This window comes from Saccostrea cucullata, unplaced genomic scaffold (assembly GCF_032062105.1).
Source record: "Saccostrea cucullata isolate Sc308-1 unplaced genomic scaffold, CSIRO_AGI_Scuc_v1 ctg2176, whole genome shotgun sequence".
Classification (NCBI taxonomy): Eukaryota; Metazoa; Mollusca; class Bivalvia; order Ostreida; family Ostreidae; genus Saccostrea; species Saccostrea cuccullata.
The window spans coordinates 164,730-191,113 of NW_026923850.1; the positions used below are offsets into that span (position 1 = coordinate 164,730).

At 35.8% G+C, this 26,384-nt stretch overlaps 1 protein-coding gene and 1 pseudogene across 1 annotated transcript; one reads left to right on the plus strand and one right to left on the minus strand.

The window, feature by feature from the left end:
- Positions 1 to 3,104: 3,104 nt before the first annotated feature.
- Positions 3,105 to 26,314, minus strand: LOC134265093 (DNA polymerase theta-like). The gene is made up of 15 exons (XM_062747331.1): positions 26,284 to 26,314; positions 26,136 to 26,249; positions 23,607 to 23,718; positions 22,012 to 22,164; positions 21,719 to 21,883; positions 21,047 to 21,184; positions 19,856 to 19,997; positions 19,208 to 19,407; positions 18,700 to 18,832; positions 18,206 to 18,546; positions 17,844 to 17,987; positions 17,234 to 17,446; positions 13,520 to 13,662; positions 3,600 to 3,774; positions 3,105 to 3,341 (listed from the first exon to the last, which is right to left on the minus strand). The coding sequence occupies exons 2-14, from the start codon at positions 26,154 to 26,156 to the stop codon at positions 3,607 to 3,609; spliced, it is 2,073 nt and encodes a 690-aa protein (XP_062603315.1). The 5' UTR covers positions 26,157 to 26,249; positions 26,284 to 26,314; the 3' UTR covers positions 3,105 to 3,341; positions 3,600 to 3,606.
- Positions 14,496 to 16,998, plus strand: LOC134265085 (uncharacterized; annotated as a pseudogene).
- Positions 26,315 to 26,384: the final 70 nt, after the last annotated feature.

The following is a 26,384-nucleotide window of genomic DNA, read 5'->3' on the forward strand; positions in this document are numbered from 1 at the left end:
GAACATCAGAAGTAGGACCAGAGGTCATCTTATATTGTACATCAGCAGAAGGACCAGAGGTCGCCTTATATAGTACAACAGTAGGGGGATCAGGGGTAACCTTATATCTAACATCAGAAGGGGGACCAGATGTCACCTTATATTTTAAATCTGTAGGAAAACCAGAAGTCAACTTATATTGTACATCAGTACTGGGACCAAGGGTCACCTTATATTGTACATTAGAAGGGGGTCCAGAGGTCACCGTATATTGTACATCAGTAGAAGGAGCAAAGGTCACCTTATATTGTTCATCATAAGGGGGACCAGAGGTCACTTTATATTGTACATCAGTAGGGGGAACAGAGTTCACCTTTTATTGAACATCAGTAGGCTGACCAGAAGTCTTTTTATATTGTACATTGGTAGGGTGACAAGAGGTCACCTTATATTTAACATCAGAAGGATGAGCAGAGGTCATCTTATATTGTACATCAGCAGGGATAGCAAGGGTCACCTCATATTGTACATCAGTAGGGGGACCAGAGGTCACCTTATATTTAACATCAGAAGGATAACCAGAGGTCACCTTTTTTGTACGGGGACTAGTTGTCACCTAATATTGTACGATGCATCTGTAGCGGGACCAGAGGACACTTTATATTTAACACCAGATGAGGGACTAGAGGTCACCTTATATTGTCATTACTCACTAGATAGACAATGTGTAGTTCATTCTCTAGAACAAAACACTGTCTTACACATAACTCACCAGATAGACTATGTGCAGTTCATTCTCCAGAACAAAACACTGTCTAACACATTACTTACTAGATAGACTATGTGTAGCTCATTCTCTAGAACAAAACACTGTCTAACACATTACTCACTAGATAGACTATGTGTAGTTCATTCTCCAGAACAAAACACTGTCTAACATATTACTCACTAGATAGACAATATGTAGCTCATTCTCCAGAACAAAACACTGTCTAACACATTACTCACTAGATAGACAATGTGTAGTTCATTCTCCAGAACAAAACACTGTCTAACACATTACTCACTAGATAGACTATGTGTAGCTCATTCTCCAGAACAAAACACTGTCTAACACATTACTCACTAGATAGACAATGTGTAGTTCATTCTCCAGAACAAAACACTGTCTAACACATTACTCACTAGATAGACTATGTGTAGCTCATTCTCTAGAACAAAACACTGTCTAACACCTTACTCACTAGATAGACTATGTGTAACTCATTCTCCAGAACAAAACACTGTCTAACACGTTACTCACTAGATAGACAATGTGTAGCTCATTCTCCAGAACAAAACACTGTCTAACACATTACTCACTAGATAGACTATGTGTAGTTCATTCTCTAGAACAAAACACTGTCTAACACATTACTCACTAGATACTGTAAACGTGGAAATTTTGACGATGTGCTAATTTTTACTATATTGACGATTTTACCTTTCTCGTCATAATTTACACTCGTCAAACTTATCATCATAATTTATATATAGCGTCATACAGACATTGACCATTGTACAACATTAAAGCTTAGTTTTCTCGGCTTTCCTCTATAAAAACTAGATCAAACTTATTTTTAATATCGTTTGTAATTAGTTATGAAAACATAGTGATATATAAGCACATATTTTAAAAAGAAATCATTTTATCCAATACTGCATGCCTAACTTAGCGTAATTATCACGCCATGTTTGACCTAGTTTGTCACCTCAGGCAATTGACCGCTTGTAATAAAAACGAATTACAATTAGGAAGGCAGTTTATTTAATCAAATCTTACAAACTTAGATAGTTTGCGCAATCTTACACACTGAAGATGGTCTGTACAAAAATTAAATTTTAGTGATTCAGACGCTTCCTTTGTATCCCTGTGAATTTAAAGATACATAACTCTAGATTAAATATTTCGTCAAAATTAACACTCGTCAATTTTCGTAAACAAAAAATCGTCAATTTTTCAACTCGTCAATATAACCACGTTTACAGTAGACTATGTGTAGTTCATTCTCCAGAACAAAACACTGTCTAACACATTACTCACTAGATAGACTATGTGTAGTTCATTCTCCAGAACAAAACACTGTCTAACACATTACTCACTAGATAGACTATGTGTAGCTCATTCTCTAGAACAAAACACTGTCTAACACATTACTCACTAGATAGACTATGTGTAGTTCATTCTCTAGAACAAAACACTGTCTAATACATTACTCACCAGATAGACTATGTGTAGTTCATTCTCTAGAATAAAACACTGTCTAACACATTACTCACTAGATAGACAATGTGTAGTTCATTCTCTAGAACAAAACACTGTCTGACACATTACTCACTAGATAGACTATGTGTAGCTCATTCTCCAGAACAAAACACTGTCTAACACATTACTCACTAGATAGACTATGTGTAGTTCATTCTCTAGAACAAAACACTGTCTAATACATTACTCACCAGATAGACTATGTGTAGTTCATTCTCTAGAATAAAACACTGTCTAACACATTACTCACTAGATAGACAATGTGTAGTTCATTCTCTAGAACAAAACACTGTCTGACACATTACTCACTAGATAGACTATGTGTAGCTCATTCTCCAGAACAAAACACTGTCTAACACATTACTCACTAGATAGACTATGTGTAGCTCATTCTCTAGAACAAAACACTGTCTAACACATTACTCACTAGATAGACCATGTGTAGTTCATTCTCCAGAACAAAACACTGTCTAACACATTACTCACTAGATAGACTATGTGTAGCTCATTCTCTAGAACAAAACACTGTCTAACACCTTACTCACTAGATAGACTATGTGTAGCTCATTCTCTAGAACAAAACACTGTCTAACACCTTACTCACTAGATAGACAATGTGTAGCTCATTCTTCAAAACAAAACACTGTCTTACATATTACTCACTAGATAGACAATGTGTAGCTCATTCTCCAGAACAAAACACTGTCTAACACATTACTCACTAGATAGACAATGTGTAGCTCATTCTCTAGAACAAAACACTGTCTAGCATATTACTCACTAGATAGACTATGTGTAGCTCATTCTCTAGAACAAAACACTGTCTAACACATTACTCACTAGATAGACTATGTGTAGCTCATTCTCTAGAACAAAACACTGTCTAACACATTACTCACTAGATAGACAATGTGTAGCTCATTCTCTAGAACAAAACACTGTCTAGCTTTCTGTAGTTCAGCAAACACAGTCAGACCTTCATCTGGAGAAAGACTTGAGGCTAGTACAGCTGCACCGAGCTGAGTGGGAACAAACCGATCCTCTGTTGTAGTACCATCTATAACAAATAATGTGAGGTGATTTCATCTACCCAAGGAGAATAATATTTCAATCAATTGTATGGAGCATGAAGAACCAATGTACTTTCATGAGTATTAAATGACACAGAAAAATTCTTTTTTATCCTACTTTTAGTCTAGTTAATACCCTTGATATTATTCAATTGAAAAATCAGTTGAAAACACTACATACATGTAACCATCTGAGAAGCATAATGTTTGTTTTCTGTTGAGGAGAATGACTCTGCTATGCTTACCTTCTGTTTAAGATTTCTGAAGAGACACAAACTCGTTGTCCTGAAGGAACTGTATACAGGCATCAATCATGTCCTGTGTCTGGTCAGAGCTGGTCTCCAGGGACGCCACTAACATAGTACAGGAGGCATAGGCCGCCACATCTGTCACAGACACTGCCACACCACTGACAACTATCTGTATAATGTATATATAGATAAAACATAGTACAGGAGGCATAGGCTGCCACATCTGTCACAGACACTGCCACACCACTGACAACTATCTGTATAATGTATATATAGATATATAATAAGTACAGGAGGTATAGGCTGCCACATCTGTCACAGACACTGCCACACCACTGACAACTATCTGTATAATGTATATAAAGATATAACATAGTACAGGAGGCATAGGCTGCCACATCTGTCACAGACACCGCCACATCACTGACTACTATCTGTATATGTTTATATAGATATAACATAGTACAGGAGGTATAGGCTGCCACATCTGTCACAGACACTGCCACACCACTGACAACTATCTGTATAATGTATATATAGATATAACATAGTAAAGGAGGCATAGGCCGCCACATCTGTCACAGACACCGCCACATCACTGACTACTATCTGTATAATGTATATATAGATATAACATAGTACAGGAGACATAGGCTGCCACATCTGTCACAGACACCGCCACACCACTGACAACTATCTGTATAATGGATATATAGATATAACATAGTACAGAAGGCAAAGGCCGCCACATCTGTCACAGACACCGCCACACCACTGACAACTATCTGTATTATGTATATATAGATATAACATAGTACAGGAGGTATAGGCTGCCACATCTGTCACAGACACTGCCACACCACTGACAACTATCTGTATAATGTATATATTATAGATATAACATAGTACAGGAGGCATAGGCTGCCACATCTGTCACTGACACCAACACACCACTGACAACTATCTGTATAATGTATATATAGATATAACATAGTACAGGAGGCATAGGCTGCCACATCTGTCACAGACACCAACACACCACTGACAACTATCTGTATAATGTATATATAGATATAACATAGTACAGGAGGCATAGGCTGCCACATCTGTCACAGACACTGCCACACCACTGACAACTATCTGTATAATGTATATATAGATATAACATAGTACAGAAGGCATAGGCTGCCACATCTGTCACAGACACCGCCACACCACTGACAACTATCTGTATAATGTATATATAGATATAACATAGTACAGGAGGCATAGGCTGCCACATCTGTCACAGACACCAACACACCACTGACAACTATCTGTATAATGTATATATAGATATAACATAGTACAAGAGGCATAGGCTGCCACATCTGTCACAGACACCAACACACCACTGACAACTATCTGTATAATGTATATATAGATATAACATAGTACAGGAGGCATAGGCTGCCACATCTGTCACAGACACTGCCACACCACTGACAACTATCTGTATAATGTATATATAGATATAACATAGTACAGGAGGCATAGGCCGCCAAATCTGTCACAGACACCGCCACACCACTGACAACTATCTGTATAATGTATATATAGATATAACATAGTACAGAAGGCATAGGCTGCCACATCTGTCACAGACACTGCCACACCACTGACAACTATCTGTATAATGTATATATAGATATATAATAGTACAGGAGGCATAGACTGCCACATCTGTCACAGACACCGCCACACCACTGACAACTATCTGTATAATGTATATATAGATATAACATAGTACAGGAGGTATAGGCCGCCACATCTGACACAGACACCGCCACACCACTGACAACTATCTGTATAATGTATATATAGATATAACATAGTACAGGTGACATAGGCCGCCACATCTGTCACAGACACCGCCACACCACTGACAACTATCTGTATAATGTATAAATAGATATAACATAGTACAGGAGGCATAGGCCGCCACATCTGTCACTGACACTGCCACACCACTGACAACTATCTGTATAATGTATATATAGATATAACATAGTACAGGAGGCATAGGCCGCCACATCTGTCAAAGACACCGCCACACCACTGACAACTATCTGTATAATGTAAATATAGATATAACATAGTACAGGAGACATAGGCCGCCGCATCTGTCACAGACACTGCCACACCACTGACAACTATCTGTATAATGTATATATAGATATAACATAGTAGAGGAGGCAAAGGCCGCCACATCTGTCACAGACACCGCCAAACCACTGACAACTATCTGTATAATGTATATATAGATATAACATAGTACAGGAGGCATAGGCTGCCACATCTGTCACAGACACAGCCATACCATTGACAACTATCTGTATAATGTATATATAGATATAACATAGTACAGGAGGCATAGGCTGCCACATCTGTCAGAGACACCACAACACCACTGACAACTATCTGTATAATGTACATATAGATATAACATAGTACAGGAGGCATAGGCTGCCACATCTGTCAAAGACACCGCCACACCACTGACAACTATCTGTATAATGTACATATAGATATAACATAGTACAGGAGGCATAGGCTGCCACATCTGTCAAAGACACCGCCACACCACTGACAACTATCTGTATAATGTAAATATAGATATAACATAGTAGAGGAGGCATAGGCCGCCACATCTGTCACAGACACCGCCACACCACTGACAACTATCTGTATAATGTATATATAGATATAACATAGTACAGGAGGCATAGGCCGCCACATCTGTCACAGACACCGCCACACCACTGACAACTATCTGTATAATGTATATATAGATATAACATAGTACAGGAGGCATAGGCTGCCACATCTGTCACAGACACCGCCACACCACTAACAACTATCTGTATAATGTATATATAGATATAACATAGTACAGGAGGCAAAGGCCGCCACATCTGTCACAGACACCGCCACACCACTGACAACTATCTGTATAATGTATATATAGATATAACATAGTACAGGAGGCATAGGCTGCCACATCTGTCACAGACACAGCCATACCACTGACAACTATCTGTATAATGTATATATAGATGTAACATAGTACAGGAGGCATAGGCTGCCACATCTGTCAGAGACACCACAAAACCACTGACAACTATCTGTATAATGTACATATAGATATAACATAGTACAGGAGGCATAGGCCGCCACATCTGTCACAGACACAACCACACCACTGACAACTATCTGTATAATGTATATATAGATATAACATAGTACAGAAGGCATAGGCCGCCACATCTGTCACAGACACCACCACACAACTGACAACTATCTGTATAATGTATATATAGATATAACATAGTACAGGAGGCATAGGCTGCCACATCTGTCACAGACACCGCCACACCACTGACAACTATCTGTATAATGTATATATAGATATAACATAGTACAGAAGGCATAGGCCGCCAAATCTGTCACAGACACCGCCACACCACTGACAACTATCTGTATAATGTATATATAGATATAACATAGTACAGAAGGCATAGGCTGCCACATCTGTCACAGACACCGCCACACCACTGACAACTATCTGTATAATGTATATATAGATATAACATAGTACAGGAGGCATAGGCTGCCACATCTGTCACAGACACTACCACACCACTGACAACTATCTGTATAATGTATATATAGATATAACATAGTACAGGAGGCATAGGCTGCCAAATCTGTCACAGACACCGCCACACCACTGACAACTATCTGTATTATGTATATATAGATATAACATAGTACAGGAGGCATAGGCTGCCACATCTGTCACAGACACCCCCACACCACTGACAACTATCTGTATAATGTATATATAGATATAACAGAGTACAGAAGCCATAGGCTGCCACATCTGTCAGCGACACCACAACACCACTGACAACTATCTGTATAATGTATATATAGATATAACATAGTACAGGAGGCATAGGCCGCCACATCTGTCACAGACACCACCACACCACTGACAACTATCTGTATAATGTATATATAGATATAACATAGTACAGGAGGCATAGGCTGCCACATCTGTCACTGACACCGCTGCACCACTGACAACTATCTGTATAATGTATATATAGATATAACATAGTACAGGAGGCATAGGCTGCCACATCTGTCACAGACACCGCCACACCACTGACAACTATCTGTATAATGTATATATAGATATAACATAGTACAGGAGGCATAGGCTGCAACATCTGTCACAGACACCGCCACACCACTGACAACTATCTGTATAATGTATATATAGATATAACATGGTACAGGAGACAAAGGCTGCCACATCTGTCACAGACACCGCCACACAACTGACAACTATCTGTATAATGTATATATAGATGTAACATAGTACAGGAGGCATAGGCTGCCACATCTGTCACAGACACCGCCACACCACTGACAACTATCTGTATAATGTATATATAGATATAACATAGTACAGGAGGCATAGGCTGCCTTATCTGTCATGGACACCGCCACACCACTGACTACTATCTGTATAATGTATATATAGATATAACATAGTACAGAAGGCATAGGCTGCCACATCTGTCACGGACACCGCCACACCACTGACAACTATCTGTATAATGTATATATTGATATAACATAGTACATGAGGCATAGGCTGCCACATCTGTCACAAACACCGCAACACCACTGACTACTATCTGCATAATGTATGTATAGATATAACATAGTACAGGAGGCACAGGCTGCCACATCTGTCACAGACACTGCCACACCACTAACAACTATCTGTATAATGTATATATAGATATAACATAGTAGAGGAGGCATAGGCCGCCACATCTGTCACAGACACCACCACACCACTGACAACTATCTGTATAATGTATATATAGATATAACATAGTACAGGAGGCATAGGCTGCCACATCTGTCACAGACACTGCAACATCACTAACAACTATCTGTATAATGTATATATAGATATAACATAGTACAGGAGACATAGGCTGCCACATCTGTCACAGACACCGCCACACCACTGACAACTATCTGTATAATGTATATATAGATATAACATAGTACAGGAGGAATAGGCTGCCACATCTGTCACAGACACCGCCACACCACTGACAACTATCTGTATAATGTATATATAGATAGAACATAGTACAGGAGGCATAGGCCGCCACATCTGTCACAGACACCGCGACACCACTGACAACTATCTGTATAATGTATATATAGATATAACATAGTACAGGAGGCATAGGCCGCCACATCTGTCACTGACACCGCCACACCACTGACAACTATCTGTATAATGTATATATAGATATAACATAGTACAGGAGGCATAGGCTGCCACATCTGTCACAGACACCGTCACACAACTGACAACTATCTGTATAATGTATATATAGATATAACATAGTACAGGAGGCATAGGCTGCCACATCTGTCACAGACACCGCCAAACCACTGACAACTATCTGTATAATGTATATATAGATATAACATAGTACAGGAGGCATAGGCTGCCACATCTGTCACAGACACCGCCACACAACTGACAACTATCTGTATAATGTATATATAGATATAACATAGTACAGGAGGCATAGGCCGCCACATCTGTCACAGACACCGCCAAACCACTCATTACTGTCTGTATAATGTATAAAGAGGTCGAGGAAACTACCTAAATGGATATTATTACGATTGTGCGCAGAGGTGCTCACAGCAAACAATTGTCCAATCCAGTGAATGAGCCGAAAAGCATGATGGTCTACTACATGTTTATTGTCCCCCGCTTTAGCGAAAGCGGGGGGACATTAAATCTTATTCGTATGTCCGTCAGTCTGTCCGTAACAAAAACTTTAACCTTGCCCATAACTTTTGATTTAGTGGAGCTATGACTTTCATATTTCACATGTGTATTCCTTGTGACAAGACCTTTCTTTGAGTATCACCAAATCTGACCTTTTGACCTTGACCTTGGAGGTTGACCCACTTTTACACAAAAATTTCAAACTTTTACTTTGGCCATAACTTTTGAATAGTAGGTACTAGGACTTTCATATTTCACATATGTATTGTTTGTGGCAAAATCTTTCATTGGATAACAACAACCTTGACCTTTTGACCTTGGAGATTTACGTACTTATGAAAAAAAACTTTAACCTTGACCAGAACATTTGAACGGTGGGGGCTAGGGCTTTTGTACTTTACATATGTAATCCCTGTGAGAAGACCTTTCATTGGATACCAATAACTTTTACCCTTTGACCTTGACCTTGAAGTTTTATTACTTTTTAAAAACTTTAACCTTGGTCACAACATTTAACCATTAGATAGTTGGACTTTAATATTTCACATATGTATTGCTTGTGGCATTTCATTGGATATCAACAACCTTGACCTTTTGACCTTGGAGATACACGTACTTATGAAAAATCTTTAACCTTGACCATAACTTTTGAACGGTGGGGGCTAGGGCTGTCGTACTTCACATATGTTTTCCTTTTGAAAAGACCTTTTATTGGATACCAACAACTTTTACCCTTTGACCTTGACATTGGAGTTTTAACTACTTTTAAAAAAAACTTCAACTTTGAACACAACTTTTGAACGGTAAATATAGGACTATTATATTTTAAATATGTATTCTTTGTGGCTAGTCCTTTCATTGGATATCAACAAATTTGATCATTTGACTTTGACCTTAAAGATTTACGTACTTATAAAAAAAACTTTAACCTTGACCATAAATTTTGAACAGTAAGGGCTAGGGCTTTCATACTTCACATATGTAATCCTTGTGAGAAAACCTTTCATTGGATATCAACAATTTTGACCCTTTGATCTTGACCTTGGAGTTGACCTACTTTTAAAAAACTTTTTACTTTGGCCATAACTTTTTAATGGTCAGAATAAGGTTTTCATCATTAAAAAAATCAACTTCAAAGTTACTTTCTAAATAAATGACATATGATAGGATGTTCATATTACACAGAATATTTCATAAAGATAACATCTCACCCACAAAGACACCAAAAGCGGGGGACCACAATTCTTTGAATTTGCTTGTTTTTACTACAAACAAGTGGCTCAGGGAATTTTAGGACGCAATTTCAAACGACTGCAGGAAAGTCAGCTAACAATTTTTTTGAAATTTATTATGAAAAATACGAAGATTGGGTACTTATTAAGATTCCCCATGCTCACATTAACAAACAAAGTAAGTTTTCCTTGTTAAATAGAACTGTGAAATACCGCTCACAAAGTCTTCACTAGTAAATAAGACTCAAGTTTTTGAACTCGATATTCGTTAATATGACATGTAACTGGTTAAATTTATGAAGTTGTTGCTCAGTTATTTGTTACAAGAAATTAAAACTTGCATTTTATGAAAAAAAATTCTTAAGTTTGATTTTTTTTATTATTTACCTGTTATATAAACCATCATGCACATTAAGAACTTGAGTAGCATATACCGGTATTTCGAGGTTGTGTACGTTATAAACATTGACAATACGTGAGCACACCTCAGAGTTGATTGTTTTTGGACCAAGGAATAGTCACGTGAAATTGACTTTTCACTGACAGTACAGCTATATCGCACGGGGAAAGCTGTCAACAAATGGACTTGTACAATGGAGTGCAGAAAACCCTAATTTTTATCATTGTAAATCATTTTTATATAAATGTGAGCATGGAATCAGTATATAATGATGTTCATATTGTTTTAAGTGTGTAAAATGCTTGAAAAATGCATCACGTTTTTCCGAGTGCGATTTAAAAAATTGGCCTTTTAGAAACACACGTGTAGTATTTTTGTAGTAGACAATAATGCAACTCATTGAGCTGATTGGTCGATTTGTCAGTCACGTTGGTTCCTCACTTAACATGTAAATTTATTCCGACGTCACAGAAAATAGTTTCCTCGACCTGATAAAATAACACATAAAATAATGAAACCACTGATAACTATATGTATACAGTTATGTATAAACATGAGATACGAACAATCCTTCACACATACGATTCTACACATTACATGATCTTACACGATTGCAAAGTTTAACACAAATACACGATTCTTCATGCAAAATAGTTCAAAATATTTAGGAATGGATATTTTGAAAACAATATACGAAAGAAGCTCTAATACTTGAAAATGTTTGATTGTGCATATTTTAGATTTCATATAATGATTGAAATTATTTCACCAAGTTGAACTTAAAAAACAGAAATTGCTATATATTTCTGGAACTAAATAGAATTACATTGAGGAATGATTTATTTTAGATTACAAATAAATATTTACGTATTTTATCCAACTTAAGAAAACTTTTCTTTTATTGTTCTATCGGAAGATGTAAATTTAGGTGGATTGTGAGTTTTGATTAAATTGGATTTCATAAAATGCAGAAATTAAGGAGGAATAGATAGTTTTCGATAGGCCTGAATTTAGCGAAAGTTATCTCCCGTTGGCCGCCATACTGAGAGTCGACTCAGTGATTTTCTCTCTTTGTTTTACCAAGTTTAAGAAAACATAGCAGAAATATTTGGTGGAAAATCTTTATCACATAATTTCTGTTATATAAAGGAGACTTCCAAAAATTTATATACTTCAGAAAAATAATGATTTCTTATTCAAAATAGCAAATATAAAAATTTTTAATAGGTTGAACAATGAAGAAATATGAGCATTTGGACCTCCAATATGGCGGCCAACGGGAAGTAACTCTTGGTCAATCGAAAACTATCTATAAGATTTATTAAATGAGCCAAACATGATAATGAATCATGAGTAATATTCATGTTTCCATTTGAAAATCAGCAATTATTTTACAAATCATTTATTTGCAAAAATTATTTAAATAATTAAAAGTTAAAACTCCAGATATAAACACTGAGAACTGGACCCCGACAATCATGCCGTGTACATGTACATTCACCGAATACATAATAATGTATGCCTTAAGAATCAATATATTCTATGTAAGAAATGTGTATTTTTATTTAATAATTTTTAAAATATCCTACTACAATTTTCAATCAGCATAATTTACATCAGAAAATAAAAAATTGAAGCACTGATGAAAGCAAAATGTCGTGCTATTTGACGAGAACATAATACTGTACAACTTTTGATTTTGATTTTTACAATCGGTAATAAGCTTGTTCTTCTTTCAATTTATATGTTAATCGGGCTTCATTTACTTCATTTGGATATTAAAAAAAAAACACCAAGCAAAATGAATGCTTCCAGTCCTTAACATATTATCATTATTATAAAAACTTACAATTTTACAGGCTTCTAAACTCACAATCACGCAGGATTAAAATTGCAAATGACTGAGTCTGATACACGCACGATCTCACACGTTACATGAACAATCATGCACGATACATGGACGATTCTACACAATTGGTTTGTCAACAATAATGTTGCAGCCACTGTAACACACAAATAATGACATAACTGACAACTATCAATAAAACACACAAAATAATGTATAATACATAATAGGAGGCATAGACTGCCACAACTGTCACTGACACTGCTATAAATGAAATTATTAGATAATAATTACTATTTCACACCCTGAACAAGTACATATTATGATTGTCCTTTGCCGACTGTCTAGAAAATTTATCCTGCTGCAGAATTTAATTTAACTTTGAAAATGTTTTTTAAAAATTTATTAGCATATTATGATAATATTTAGATTAAATCCAATAACAATCAACATAAAAATATTGTTACACGTCAAAAGAAATTTAACTATCTAAGCTAACCATTTCTTTGCTACCGTTTTTATTCACAATAACAAATGGAATCAGGCTGCATCACAAACCTCTAATATGGCTCTTTTCATGCTAGAACTGAGTTGTTTCCCTTGGTGTTTGATCAGGCAACTCCTGACAGGTGGCAGTTCAGACTGTACTAAGGTCACGGCTTTACTTCTCTCACTGGGCTTACAGATCAGGATACTCTCACCTATAATTGTGTATTGTAATTAATGAATTATTTAATTACTATAAAAATGATATTTCTCCTTAAACAAACATGTTACAAAGAGTACAGCTGTATATGATGGGTCCTTGAAGTAAAATTAGTACACATTCAAATATTACATTGTAAAATTAAAATCATTTTTTAAAAATGATTTTAATTTTACCATTGTTTACAATGTAATATTTGAATGTGTACTAATTTTACTTCAAGGACCCATCAAAAAAATTTTTAAATTATCATAAGCTGTGAAAATTGATTAGTTAAGAGAATTTTTTTTTGAAATTTCAAGTCAAGAATTTTTTTTTAAAGAATTGACAAAAGGATATTTGTCATTAAAATTGTAATTTGTATATGTACATGCAGACCAAATCAGTCTACAATTTAAATTCTTGCATTAAAGAAAGTTCCTATTTCTTTTTAAAGACAAATAATATATATATAATAAAGATATAATAACAGTAATATCAATTTATTGATCAAAATGTTGTTCATGGGTAGATACATCAGGTAAAATCAATATTTCTACAGGAGAGATTTAAAAAAAACTTATCTTCAGAACAATTAATGTATTTTTAAACAAGTAAATATTTTTTTTCCAAATTTACTTTTTTGTCAACATCATACATACAGGTATATAGAAAATAAAATTTTTCAAATCAAGTTTAGGCCAAATATAATTTGAAATTGCTAAATGATATCAATACCCTCAATCATGTGCATGTACAGGTATTTAAATCATGTGAACTGAAAGTAGGTCAAAATTTAGAACCAAGACCAGGAAGTTGATTGTTAGTCTCTATTATGTAGTCAGGACAGCCATCTTGTAATAACAGGTGAGACTCAATAATTATTTTACGATTCTGAATTTGTGTAAAATTAAAAAATGATTAAAAATTTAAAAAGTTTTCTTATAAAAAATGACATATAATTTATAAATGTCTTGATGTGCTGATCCAGTAAAGCAATAAAGAGCTGCGTGTTATCACTGTATATAATCATGTATCCCCTCCTATCAACACTTACTAATTCATGTCAATTTTGAGCTTATATAAAAATCTTTCTTTTTATGAAGTCAAAGTGATAATTAATACACTATATTACAGCACTGCCTTCATCATGTGACAGACCCCTAAAATGGACCCCCGTTACAGTGCCCAAGACATCCTCCTCTGTGACTTGTGTCAAAAAGCTGCATTACAGAGTCATTGTGAACTTTGTCATGTAAATCTCTGTATAGTCTGTGTTGGAAAACATCTCTTTGATTCGTCCAAAAGACACAATGTTGTACCATACAAACACAGAACTTCTACCCCTAACTACCCAAAATGTACAAACCACACCCAGAAACACTGTGAACTTTACTGTGAGAAATGTGACATTCCTGTCTGTTCTACCTGTATCTCCTCTGGGAAACACAAAGGACATGATTTATCTGATGCTCTGCAGAAACTCAGTTCTAAAAGAAAGTATTTTAAAAAAGACTTAAAGAACTAGAGAAAACAATCTTTCCTATATATGAAGAAATTGCATTAGATTTAAACTCTGAAAAAGAAAACTTAGAGAAACATTATGAGAAACTGACAACAGCTGTCACCAAACAAGGAGAAGACTGGCACAGAGAAATTAACATCATTGTCAACAAACAGAAATCTGAAATTGATGAGATGAAATCTAAACATCTGGCTGCTCTAAAAAAACAGGAAAATGAAATCAAAGAGATTACTTCTGATTTAAAAAAAAACATACATGATCTGAGGAAAATACTGGACTACAATGATGTCTCCCTTACCTCTGCATACAAATCCAGGAATGCTGAATTCAGAAGTTTGCCTCCTAAAGTAAACGTTTTATTACCAAGTTTCTCTCCTCATCAGATCAACACAGAACAGCTCCATCAAATGTTTGGTTCTCTGTCAGCATTATCCATTACAACAGAAGAACATGGCTACACAATGAAGACACCAGAAGCTGTATCCTGTCCTCCAGTCAAACCACTGCTTGATGAACCAGAGCTCATCACCACCATAGACACTGGGTATAACTTACTAAACAGTGTAACCTGTCTCAGTGATGAAGAAATCTGGACACGTGGAAATGACAAAATCATGAAACTCTACAACCTCCAGGGCAAACTACTGAAGTCAATCCAAACCAAGTCAGGGAACACACCACGTGACATAGCAGTGACAAGGAGTGGAGATCTAGTTTATACTGACCCTGATACAAGAACTGTAAACATAGTGAAGAATGACCAGATACAAGAAGTGATCAGACTACGGGGTGGATACCTTACAATGTCTGTAGTACCTCCTCTGGTGACCTCCTGGTTACCATGGTCAGTGATGAAGAAGAACAATATAAAGTTGTCCGTTACTCTGGCTCCACAGAGCAACAAACCATTCAGTTTGATAGTGAAGGTAAACCTCTGTATTCATCTGGTGACTGTACTAAATACATAAGTGAGAACAGGAACCTGGATATCTGTGTGGCTGACTATGGAGCCTGTGCAGTAGTGGTGGTTAATCAGGCAGGGAAACTCCGATTTAGATACACTGGTCATCCCTCTACTAACAAGGGATCATTTGATCCATACGGCATCACAACAGACAGCAAGAGTCAGATCCTGACTGCAGATTTTAAAAACAACTGTATCCACATCCTAGATCAGGATGGACAGTTCCTCCATTACATTGATAACTATGATCTACAGCTTCCACATGGTTTATGTGTAGACACCAGAGACAACCTCTTTGTGGCTGAGAGTGGCAATGTTAAAGTGAAGAAAATCAAATACATGTAAAAGATCCACCATAACTGTAAATTATTAAATACCATGTTTGTTTTAATCATGACCAATTGAAGTAATTATATGGAAGAAACTATGTGTAAAAATTGTATACAATCATCTTTAATGGATTAACATTGTTATGGAATAAACTGTGTTGTTTCTTTATGATCATTTTTACAATAATGTTAGGTGTTGTATATAATTGCCTCTAGGCAGAGAATTAATATAAAATTAAACAAACTGTAAAATACTGGTGGAGATGATATACAATATCAGTTGAACATTATATATGATGGAATGTATAACCTTACACTGAATGTCAATTTCAAAACTCTAAAAAAAGATTATATGTCATGTATGACTTGGCTGCTTGGAAGTTAAAAGTAAAGAGGATGTTCAAGTTTGTGTAGACAGAAATTTTTTCTCATTGGTTTATGCATTTTGAACTGTATTATCGATTGATATAATTTATAACTCCTATGTAACTTGTATGATATTTGTTAATCAATATAGTAGAAATAAAATATGAATGATGATTATGGTTCTATCCATGGGATAAAGAAATTTGAAGTAAAAAAAACTTAATTGAGCTCTATATACATTTTATTGAGAAGAATTATTGAGCATCAAACTCAATTTTTTTTTTTGATTAACATTGGCAAAGTTGTTCTGGAGAGATCTAAATTTTTTACAGATTGCGCAATTTACTACAAAAAAAAAATCAGCCAGTCATCATATGAGTGATGGATATTAAAATACACTGACCCTGTGTATCCACCCCCTTTCTTCCAGCTCGACCAATCATCTGCTTGTAAGTCAGGAAGTCTATGGTTTTGCCGTGGAAGATCGGGGTCCTGATGATAACACGGCGGGCAGGAAGATTGACCCCGGAGGACAGGGTGGAGGTAGCTACCAGGACCTTAACTGACCCCTGTCTGAAGGCCCCCTCTAAAATGTCTCTCTCATCAAAGGTCAAACCTGCAAGATCAAAGGTCAAATCAAAAAGATCAAAGGTCAAATAAAAAAGATCAAAGGTCAAACCTGCAAGATCGAGTCACAAATATCTGTCAATAGTGGATTTGAAATATGATTATTACACTACTCAAATGAAAGAAGTGCCATGAATATTACTGAAAATGTTGGATTATTACTGATGCTGTGCTGTCCTTGCCAATTAATACTGATATTTACTGTCATCATTCTTGTTGTTGCTGATAATTTTAGCTGTTACTGATAAATACTGATAATTGCTGTAGTCTTCACCATTTACTTTGTTAAAACAATAACCAAAATTGGCAAAATATTTGTAACACTCTTTCAATTCTTGATGGAGGCAATCTGATGTGAAACATGCATCAACTGACAATCACAATACCTGCGTGATGATAGGCCACCCCGTACGGCACGGTCTTCCCCAGGGTAGAGTCTAACCCCACAGGAGTCCTCCTCAGTTGTTCTATGACCTCCATCAGGGAGGGTCTGTTCAGGGGTAGAGGGGAGGTACAGTCTGTCTCAGGACCTGACAATGTAAAACAGAAGTCAATAATGTATAGAAATCATCACTGAGTAAAGATGAATTAATCAGAGTAAAGCAGAAATTACAAAGTAAACCAAAATTTATCAAACACTGAACCTTGATAACATATAGATAGTTCCTCTGACCCATTATCGAGACAGTCTAGGACACATACATTGTACATACCACTTAGGAAAACAAGCTTTTCCTTTCATCCTCACCTTTCTTCAGAATGTTGTAAAACTCCCTGGCAATGGTCTCTGCCAACTTCTCACACCAGTTCTTTGTCGGACAGAAAATAAGCACTGAGTGTCCCCCACCCAATGTTTCTAAGCACAATGGAATCACATGATCTGTATCCCCTTTACACACCACTCTCAGATCCACCTCTCTGATTTTCTGTAGACTGGAATCAAAGATGTCTGCCCCCAGTTTGACACACTCCGTGAGAGGTACGGGGCGGTAGTCTGTGCGGTAGAGCGTGGCGTCCAGCCAGTGAGACAGAAGGTCAAGGTTAGGTAAGGTGGCACTCATACCTACAATCTGGACTCCTTCTGTACAGCTTAAAAAAAGACAATGTAAAAGTAAATTCTTTCAAAAGTCTGAAATTTACAAACTAAAATTGAAAAGAACTATTATGTAATCAGTTAACATATGGTGTTAGTACTTTATTTTTGCCATGAAGTAAATAATTGGCAAAGTCCATGTTCATTACCCAGAATCCTCAGTGTCGGTTGTTTTTGTTAACTTTTTCTGACTGAGGAATCGGATCTTGGTGAGCATCAGTTCTAACAGGTAGCCCCTGTGTTGGTCTCCTACAAGGTGTAACTCGTCCACCACTATAATACCTGGTGGACAGGTGAGAAAAGTTAATTTAAATAATATAATTTTAATTCTAGATGTGGAGTCAAACTAAAGAGGCTGGGAAGTCAAATTAACCATCAGATATAATATCTTTTAAGATGTCAACTATCATTCGCCAAACAAAAAAAAGTTTTAAAATTTGATCATTTTTTGTATATATATTTCCAAGAAGCTCTTCTTCAGATCAAAGTGGTCTGAAAATGGCCCCAACCTGAACCACCCAGCCCTCTTAACATGAGTTGAACTTTCCATATCTTAAACACCCATTTATATCTTGTTGATGCTGTATGACAACAGACCTAGCTCGTTGATGCTGTATGACAACAGACCTAGCTCGTTGATGCTGTATGACAACAGACCTAGCTTGTTGATGCTGTTTTCCTCCATCAGTCTGTTGATCAGTCCGTTTCCTTTTTCTATGGTACACACTGCTATGTCCACCTGACTAAGCCCCCCAGGAGGGGAGTAACTCCCCATAAACCCGCTCACTACCACCCCCACATCCTGGAACAACTGCTGTAAACAAACAATAAAAAGATTTAGACTAAGTGTAACTCCCCTGTAAAAAAACAATAAAAAGATTTAGTGCAACTCCCCATAAACCCACTCACTACCACCCCCCACATCCTGAAACACTTGCTGTAAACAAAAATTAAAATGATTTAAGATTTAGTAGAGAATTCCAAGGATAGAGATCTACATATACATAGAGCAATTACTGTAAATTTGTACTTATATGCAAGGAATTTTTTACTGCATAAATTTCACGAGAAACACCATTAGCAAAATAAAAGTACTCCATTGCTTCATTTTTTTTTGGTGATTAAATCCATGAAAAATGTCTTGATCAACAGTCTTCTCATGGGATAATTGTTTCTAATAGCCATTTTGGGGTAATAAGTACTGGCAAAAAATAAGGAATCTACAGTATAACCTACTTGTAAAAAAAAAATTAGCAGCTGACCTAGTTACCTGTTGATATGAATGTCAGGAACAGTAAATAGAACATCTTCTCTCTGGCCACAGACACAAAAGGTAAGATAAAGATGGCTTTCTTCTTTGTTTCTAGGACTCGCTTCAGAACCAGGAGTTCAGCCACCATTGTTTTACCAGCACTGGTCGGGGCCGAATATACCAGGTTACCTCCCCCTAGAATTATACGGAAATAAAGAAAGATGGAAAACCCTGGGGGCTGAGTATACCAGGTTACCTCCCCCTAGAATTACACAGAAATAACAAAGATAGATAACTCTGCAGAACAATAGTTGGGGGGCTGAGTATACCAGGTTACCTCCCACAATAAGTAAATAATATCTGATCATAACAAGGAGCACATGGAAGGTGATGCTAACTCTATCAGGCACCTGATCCCAACTGATGTTTTAGTGGTCACGTGTTTAACAAAGATCAGATTCTCCTGAATGGACTTTAGAGCTGGATTTGTGTAATATATTTCAAAAAACAAATTAACTTAAATTTTATTGGGGGCTGATCTAAATTTAATTCCCTAGAATTACACAGAAATAACAAAATTAACTCTGCAAAAAAGATACAGGGAGGGGGCATTTTATTTTTCATTTTGTTGGCAAAAAAGTAGATGAGGGAGATATTTTTTTTAATTCCAATTTCCGAATTTTCTTTAACTTAAAGATAATTTTTTTAATCATAGATATATTTTCATTTCTGGTTAAAATTTCTGCTTTATCCATTGATTAACAGCGTGTAAACATTGTAGGTAATGTCCTCGAATTACGAATGTATTTTCAAACGAAGTAGCCAAAATCTCATTGTAAATGTACTGAACGTGATATTTGTATACTAAACTACGAACAAATGAGGTCAGAATTTTTTTTCTCGGATTGGGCTCCATAATACCAACTTTTTATTTTTTCAAAAATACAATAAAATCGGCAATGCGGCTACCTAAAAACGGATGCGCGCGGGCCTGAGAACCAAGATTTCAATTTTATATGGCCTTAATGAAATTTTCATGCAAGTGACAAAAACTGAAATTTTATATACTGGTATTCTTAAAGGCATTTAAAAAAAAATAATGTTGCCACTACAAATCATCATTGATTAGGAAAGCAAAAACTATCTTTTTTTCTATGCCTAGATTACTCAAAACAATGTTAGTGGTTATGAGTAATATCCATATTGATTGAGTTATATCCATAATTCATTACAATTTCACTCACCTAGAACCCCGGGTAAACACAGACATTCTGCTTGCCAGGAAAACATTGAGGTGATCCCCTTATCTGTGTACTGTTTTAACACAGGCTCAGGAAGTCCCCAGTTACTTAATAACAGCTTGTCTTCTGTCAAACCTCCATCTGTCTAAAAGAAATGTAGACAATGAAAATACATATAGAACTACATACTTAATGCTTGTAATATCTACATATGTATTTGTTTTACTCATTAAGCATCAACTATTTAGCTTCTAATGTCTACATGATATTCTATATATTAGACTAGTTCTTTCATTTATTACACATTTGAGACACTAACTGCCATTCCATGTTAGTGTATTTAAAATTTGACAATCAAAAAATAATTGATTTTCATTTTCCAGCCTAAGAAATTTTCATGTATAAAACTTACATCAACTCTTAAGAATTGGCTCACATTTATTGTCATAGATTTGAATACTGTAGAAGTACTTTTTTCCACATGGTATTAATTTACGCTATGTACGGGGTCACAAATTTTCCGCAGAAATTTACTCAACGTACATAAATGTTAGGCATATCGTGAGAAACTACAAAATACAAATAATTTTATACCCGCGGATTAAACAGAAATTGAGATTCCGCCAAATTATTATTGTGGAAAAAAGTTTGTCTACAGTAAATCATCACACTCACCAGTATGATAATAAGCATTTTCCGTCATCTCTTGATTTTCAGCAACCCTTTCCTGTGTTTCAGAACTAACGTCACAAGTATTTTCCTCTGTCCTTGACCTTTGACCTATCACATCAAGATCAATCACACTCTTCTCTTCCTCTACACCCCTTCCATCTTCTTTTACTTTGTCATTGACAATTTCATTTAACACATTCCTTGGTTTCTTTCTGTTGGGCTTTCCCCCTCTACTGAGTCTAACAGAGCTGTCTGCTGTGGAGGGGGTCTGGTTTCCCCCCCCCCTTTCTTTGTACTGGAGGATTTGTTCTGGGACGGGAAGGGGGAGAGGAAGCTGTCATTTAGGGGACTCTGGAGGGTGAACAGGGACTTCATCAGCTGGGACTGTCGTCTTGGTAACGGGGTCACACATCCTGGTGTTGATGTCAGGCCAGCTCGGATCTTATTGGCTGAAATGCGAGAACAACTCAGAATTAACCATTCAGTATACAGCTCTGATCTTATTGTCTGAAATGTGAGGACAACACAGAATTAACCAGTCAGTATACAGCTCTGATCTTTTTGTCTGAAATGTGAAGCAGGTCAACACAGAATTATCCAATCAGTAATGAATGATAATTTCTCATGAATGAGTGTAATAAAAAACTTCAAACAGGGATTTTCCACTTCCCTTGTGTCGGGCAAAATATAGGCCCCATTCTCAACATCAAGACTCCTTTTTCACAAAAATGGATTCACAAAGTTAATTTGTTCAAAGTTTTGGTAAAAAAGAAACAAGGCCAGGTTTGGGACATCTGAATGAAATGAACAAAATTTTAAGAAACTTTGAAGAAATTTTATTACTGTAATTAAAATGTACCATATATATAGCATGTACGGCATTTCGCGGATATTGAATTTTGAATAAGTTAGTATAAAGTTGATTTAGCACATTTATTCATAATTATTTTTATTTACTTGTATATGCGCAAGACATTTAGCTTTGTAATTGATTAGCAGCCCGCGCTGATCACCGTGTGCCATTAAGAATTTAACAAAATTTCACATCACTTCATTTCAACATCTTTAAAATAATGTTTTGTTATCGTTATGTAAAACAAAACTTATATATTTGGAAAGAGGATAAAGTTAACTTTTGATCTACATGATTTATGTGCATATTTTTATGACTGTTTATTAATTCATAAAAGTGTTTTTTGAAGTGTTCAAGTCAATACACACCGGTAAACATCGATAATGGAGAGTTTACAAAATCCGCGCGTGGCCTAATTTTACGGGGTTCACGAGATCTAAAATGTGGCAGTCTAAATATTTATGAATATGCATGAAATTTTTCCAACCAATCAGATCTAATGTCTCTCTTCAACATGGTAGTTGTAAGTAAACCGAACTCCAATAATTACCGAATTGAATTTATTGATTTAGCAATTGCTGCGTTCGGCCAAAGCCGCTAAAAAGAATACACAGCCAAATGTAATAAGTTTACGGTATATTAATTATGATCTATTCTCTAATTTACAGTTCTGAATAGTTAAAAGTTAGTAAAAGATCGATTCTGTTCATCATAAGTGTTTTTCTCTTGAAAACATTATGTAATAAAATTTCCCAATCCCAATTCCCAAGGGGCCCATTTAAATGTAGTAAGACTTTTTAAGCCGTGTACCACTGGTTGCAAAGAAAATGGCCAAAATAGACAATATCTCAGGTTAGACAACATTTCAAACAAATGAATTAAGTGGACTAAAAGTTAACATGGTATGAAGCAAGACTTCAGGATACACAACATCTGGATTAGTCAAGTTTCATTGTAGTAATTAATTTCATTTCAATATTCAATATTGACAATTTCTGTAATATCTATATGCAAATCCATAATAACCCTTATGCTGACCTTTCTGTGACCTTTGAGGCCTCTCTAGTGTCTCCATGGCAACCAACATCTGTTCATCCAGCTCCGTACAGAAGGAGGAAGAAAACGAGGCATCAATGTCTGACCCTGTGTTCTACAACCAAGACAATCACATGTAAGACATCAATGTCTGATTCTACACTCTAAAACAAACAAAATCACTTTTTTATATTAAAGACAAGGCATCGATGTCTGATCCTATACTCTAAAACCAAGCGATAAAATGATAGTTATTGTATATAAAGACAAAGCATCAATGTTCATAAAAACAACACATTCACAATTAAGACATCAATATTTGATCCTTCGTTCAAAAACTAAAATCAACACACAATCATATGTAAGACATTAATAGAGAGGTTAAAGTTCATACGAAACAGTTCGTAACACTAGGATTTTACTTTTTAAACATAAAGATTGGTATGAAATGATGTTAATTTACGTGTGGTAAAAATAATTTAGCTTTTGCTAAACGGAAAAATAAAGGCCTAAACTTGCCCACTTGAAGAATCTGTTACCCGCTTATCGTTCTTGATTTTGTGTTTGCATGACGTCACAACGACCCATTGATGTAAACAACGCGTTAGATCCAGTGCAATTTTACCATATTTTATTGACTTAATGTTAGTCTTTTTGTGGATATAAATGTGATTATGATTTTAGATGAGCTATCTGATTCTTAAGAGAAGTTAACTCTATTTGAATTTATCGTTAATTGGGCACAGCAACTGAAAACTAGAGCTATTCATAGTAAGATGATCCTGGTGAAAACCCTGATGAAATCAATATTTTTCGCTCCAACCAAGATTACTTACTGAGTATTTTAAATTGATACCTTAGAAACAACAATCTCCTTGCTTGTTTTTTTTTATACGTATATGATACATGTACCCCCCCCCCCTTTTCCCTAAAGAAACACGGGGATATTGAAGTTTCTGGTAAACACTGATCTATAAAAAGTCGCGTATTTGAATGCTTACTTCTGCAATCTGAAACACAAGAACTCATGAAAATGATATAGAGAAATAGGTTTATGACGACATCATCGTACTTTTGCTGTCACAAGAAACGTGATTTTAAAAAATAACCAGCATTACAAGTATGCACGTGAATATTCCTGTACTGTAATGTTACGGTACTGATAGTTCTATAACAGTTTGATGGAGTAACTGCAGTTTGAAAATACTCATACAGTGCGTGCATAAGATGATCCGTTGAAAAGAAACCCATGCCCCCATTGCCCTTTGTTTGCGAGACTGAACCTAAACAATTTTAAGAATCAAATATTTTTACAGTTAAACATTCTTTGTCGCAGAATTTAATCTTTGTTGAAATAAACTGATAAAAATTTAGAAAATTTGATTTGTAAATACATACAAAAACGTAGGACTACATATACATTATATAGAATTGCGTTTAAAGTCTGAGGCTAACTTTTTTAAATTATTACGATATAGAAAAAGGCACATAGTACATTGTTATGTGTTAATGTTCCGACTTTGGTAAAAAAAAAAATACGGGATGAGAAAGGGTCAATGAGAAAGGAAAAAACCAAAGAAGGAGTATGGAATAACTGTGAGAGGAGAAGGCGAGGTAGCGATATCATAGAATAATTTCATTTGAATAAACAGTAAATAAATGACATCATTTATCCTTAGGTGTAGTTTCACTTTCACACACCACTGTCAATCGAATCCAGCTTTACTTTTATGCGCGTGCTACCGATCGATAATCGATAGTGCTCTACCGATCGATAATCGATAGTGCTCTTATTCTGATCGTTCTTAAAAAAAATTATTGGAAATTTAACTAATCATATCTTTGTGTTAGAAATTTATTCAACTGTAATGCTATTTGACAGCCTCTATATTTATATATTACTCGAGCACAGAAGTTCTGCTCTATGGCCATTGTTTTTTCCTCCCTCTTTTTCATTATATTAGAATGTAGAAGGATGTCAATAAATTACACGGATAAAACATGCAAAAATCTTGCAAACTTGCAACAGGATGTTAAAAGACACACACCGTCTGGTATGAAAATCATATATTCATGCAAAATTTTAGTCAAGACAATGCTTTTTCTTAAAAATTACGCAGCATAAGACATGATCGGCTATTTAAATATTAGAACTGAATGTAGCGAGTGGGTCTTATTGACGTCATAAGCAAAGGGAGATAAGCCGCGCTAGTTGAAGTTCATCTTCGTATATAAAGACTCTGCTGCCTCCAACTTGCGTAAAAATTCCAAAATGTTATTTCAGGCTGATTAATGTTGCTCAGCTGAACTCATTTCCGTATACAACCCAAAATATGCAGGACATTGTTTCGTATGACCTTTAAGCATTTCACCGTGTACGTCTTCTTGTACTATAGACCTAGCAGTGATTTTACAGGGTATGCATAAATATCTGTGTTAACCCCTCTTTTATCTAAACCTACATTCGATAAATTTAAATCAACACAATCACTTCAGTGGTATTTTTTGTATGGTGTTCTCATGAACACTTACTTTATTGATGAGGGTTGCCATGGCTATAGGTTACAATCTGTAATGATCCACGATACTAGTCAGCTGTGTCTTGTCATAAAGTCTGACCTTTGGTTGTTGTAATCTTGTCATAACCTCTGACCTTTGGTTGCTGTAATCTTGTCATAACCTCTGACCTTTGGTATCTTCTCCAAAGGAATTCTAAACAACACTCATTATTTTATTATACACATTCTTTTGATAATCTCCTGTCAAAAACAATTCATATGG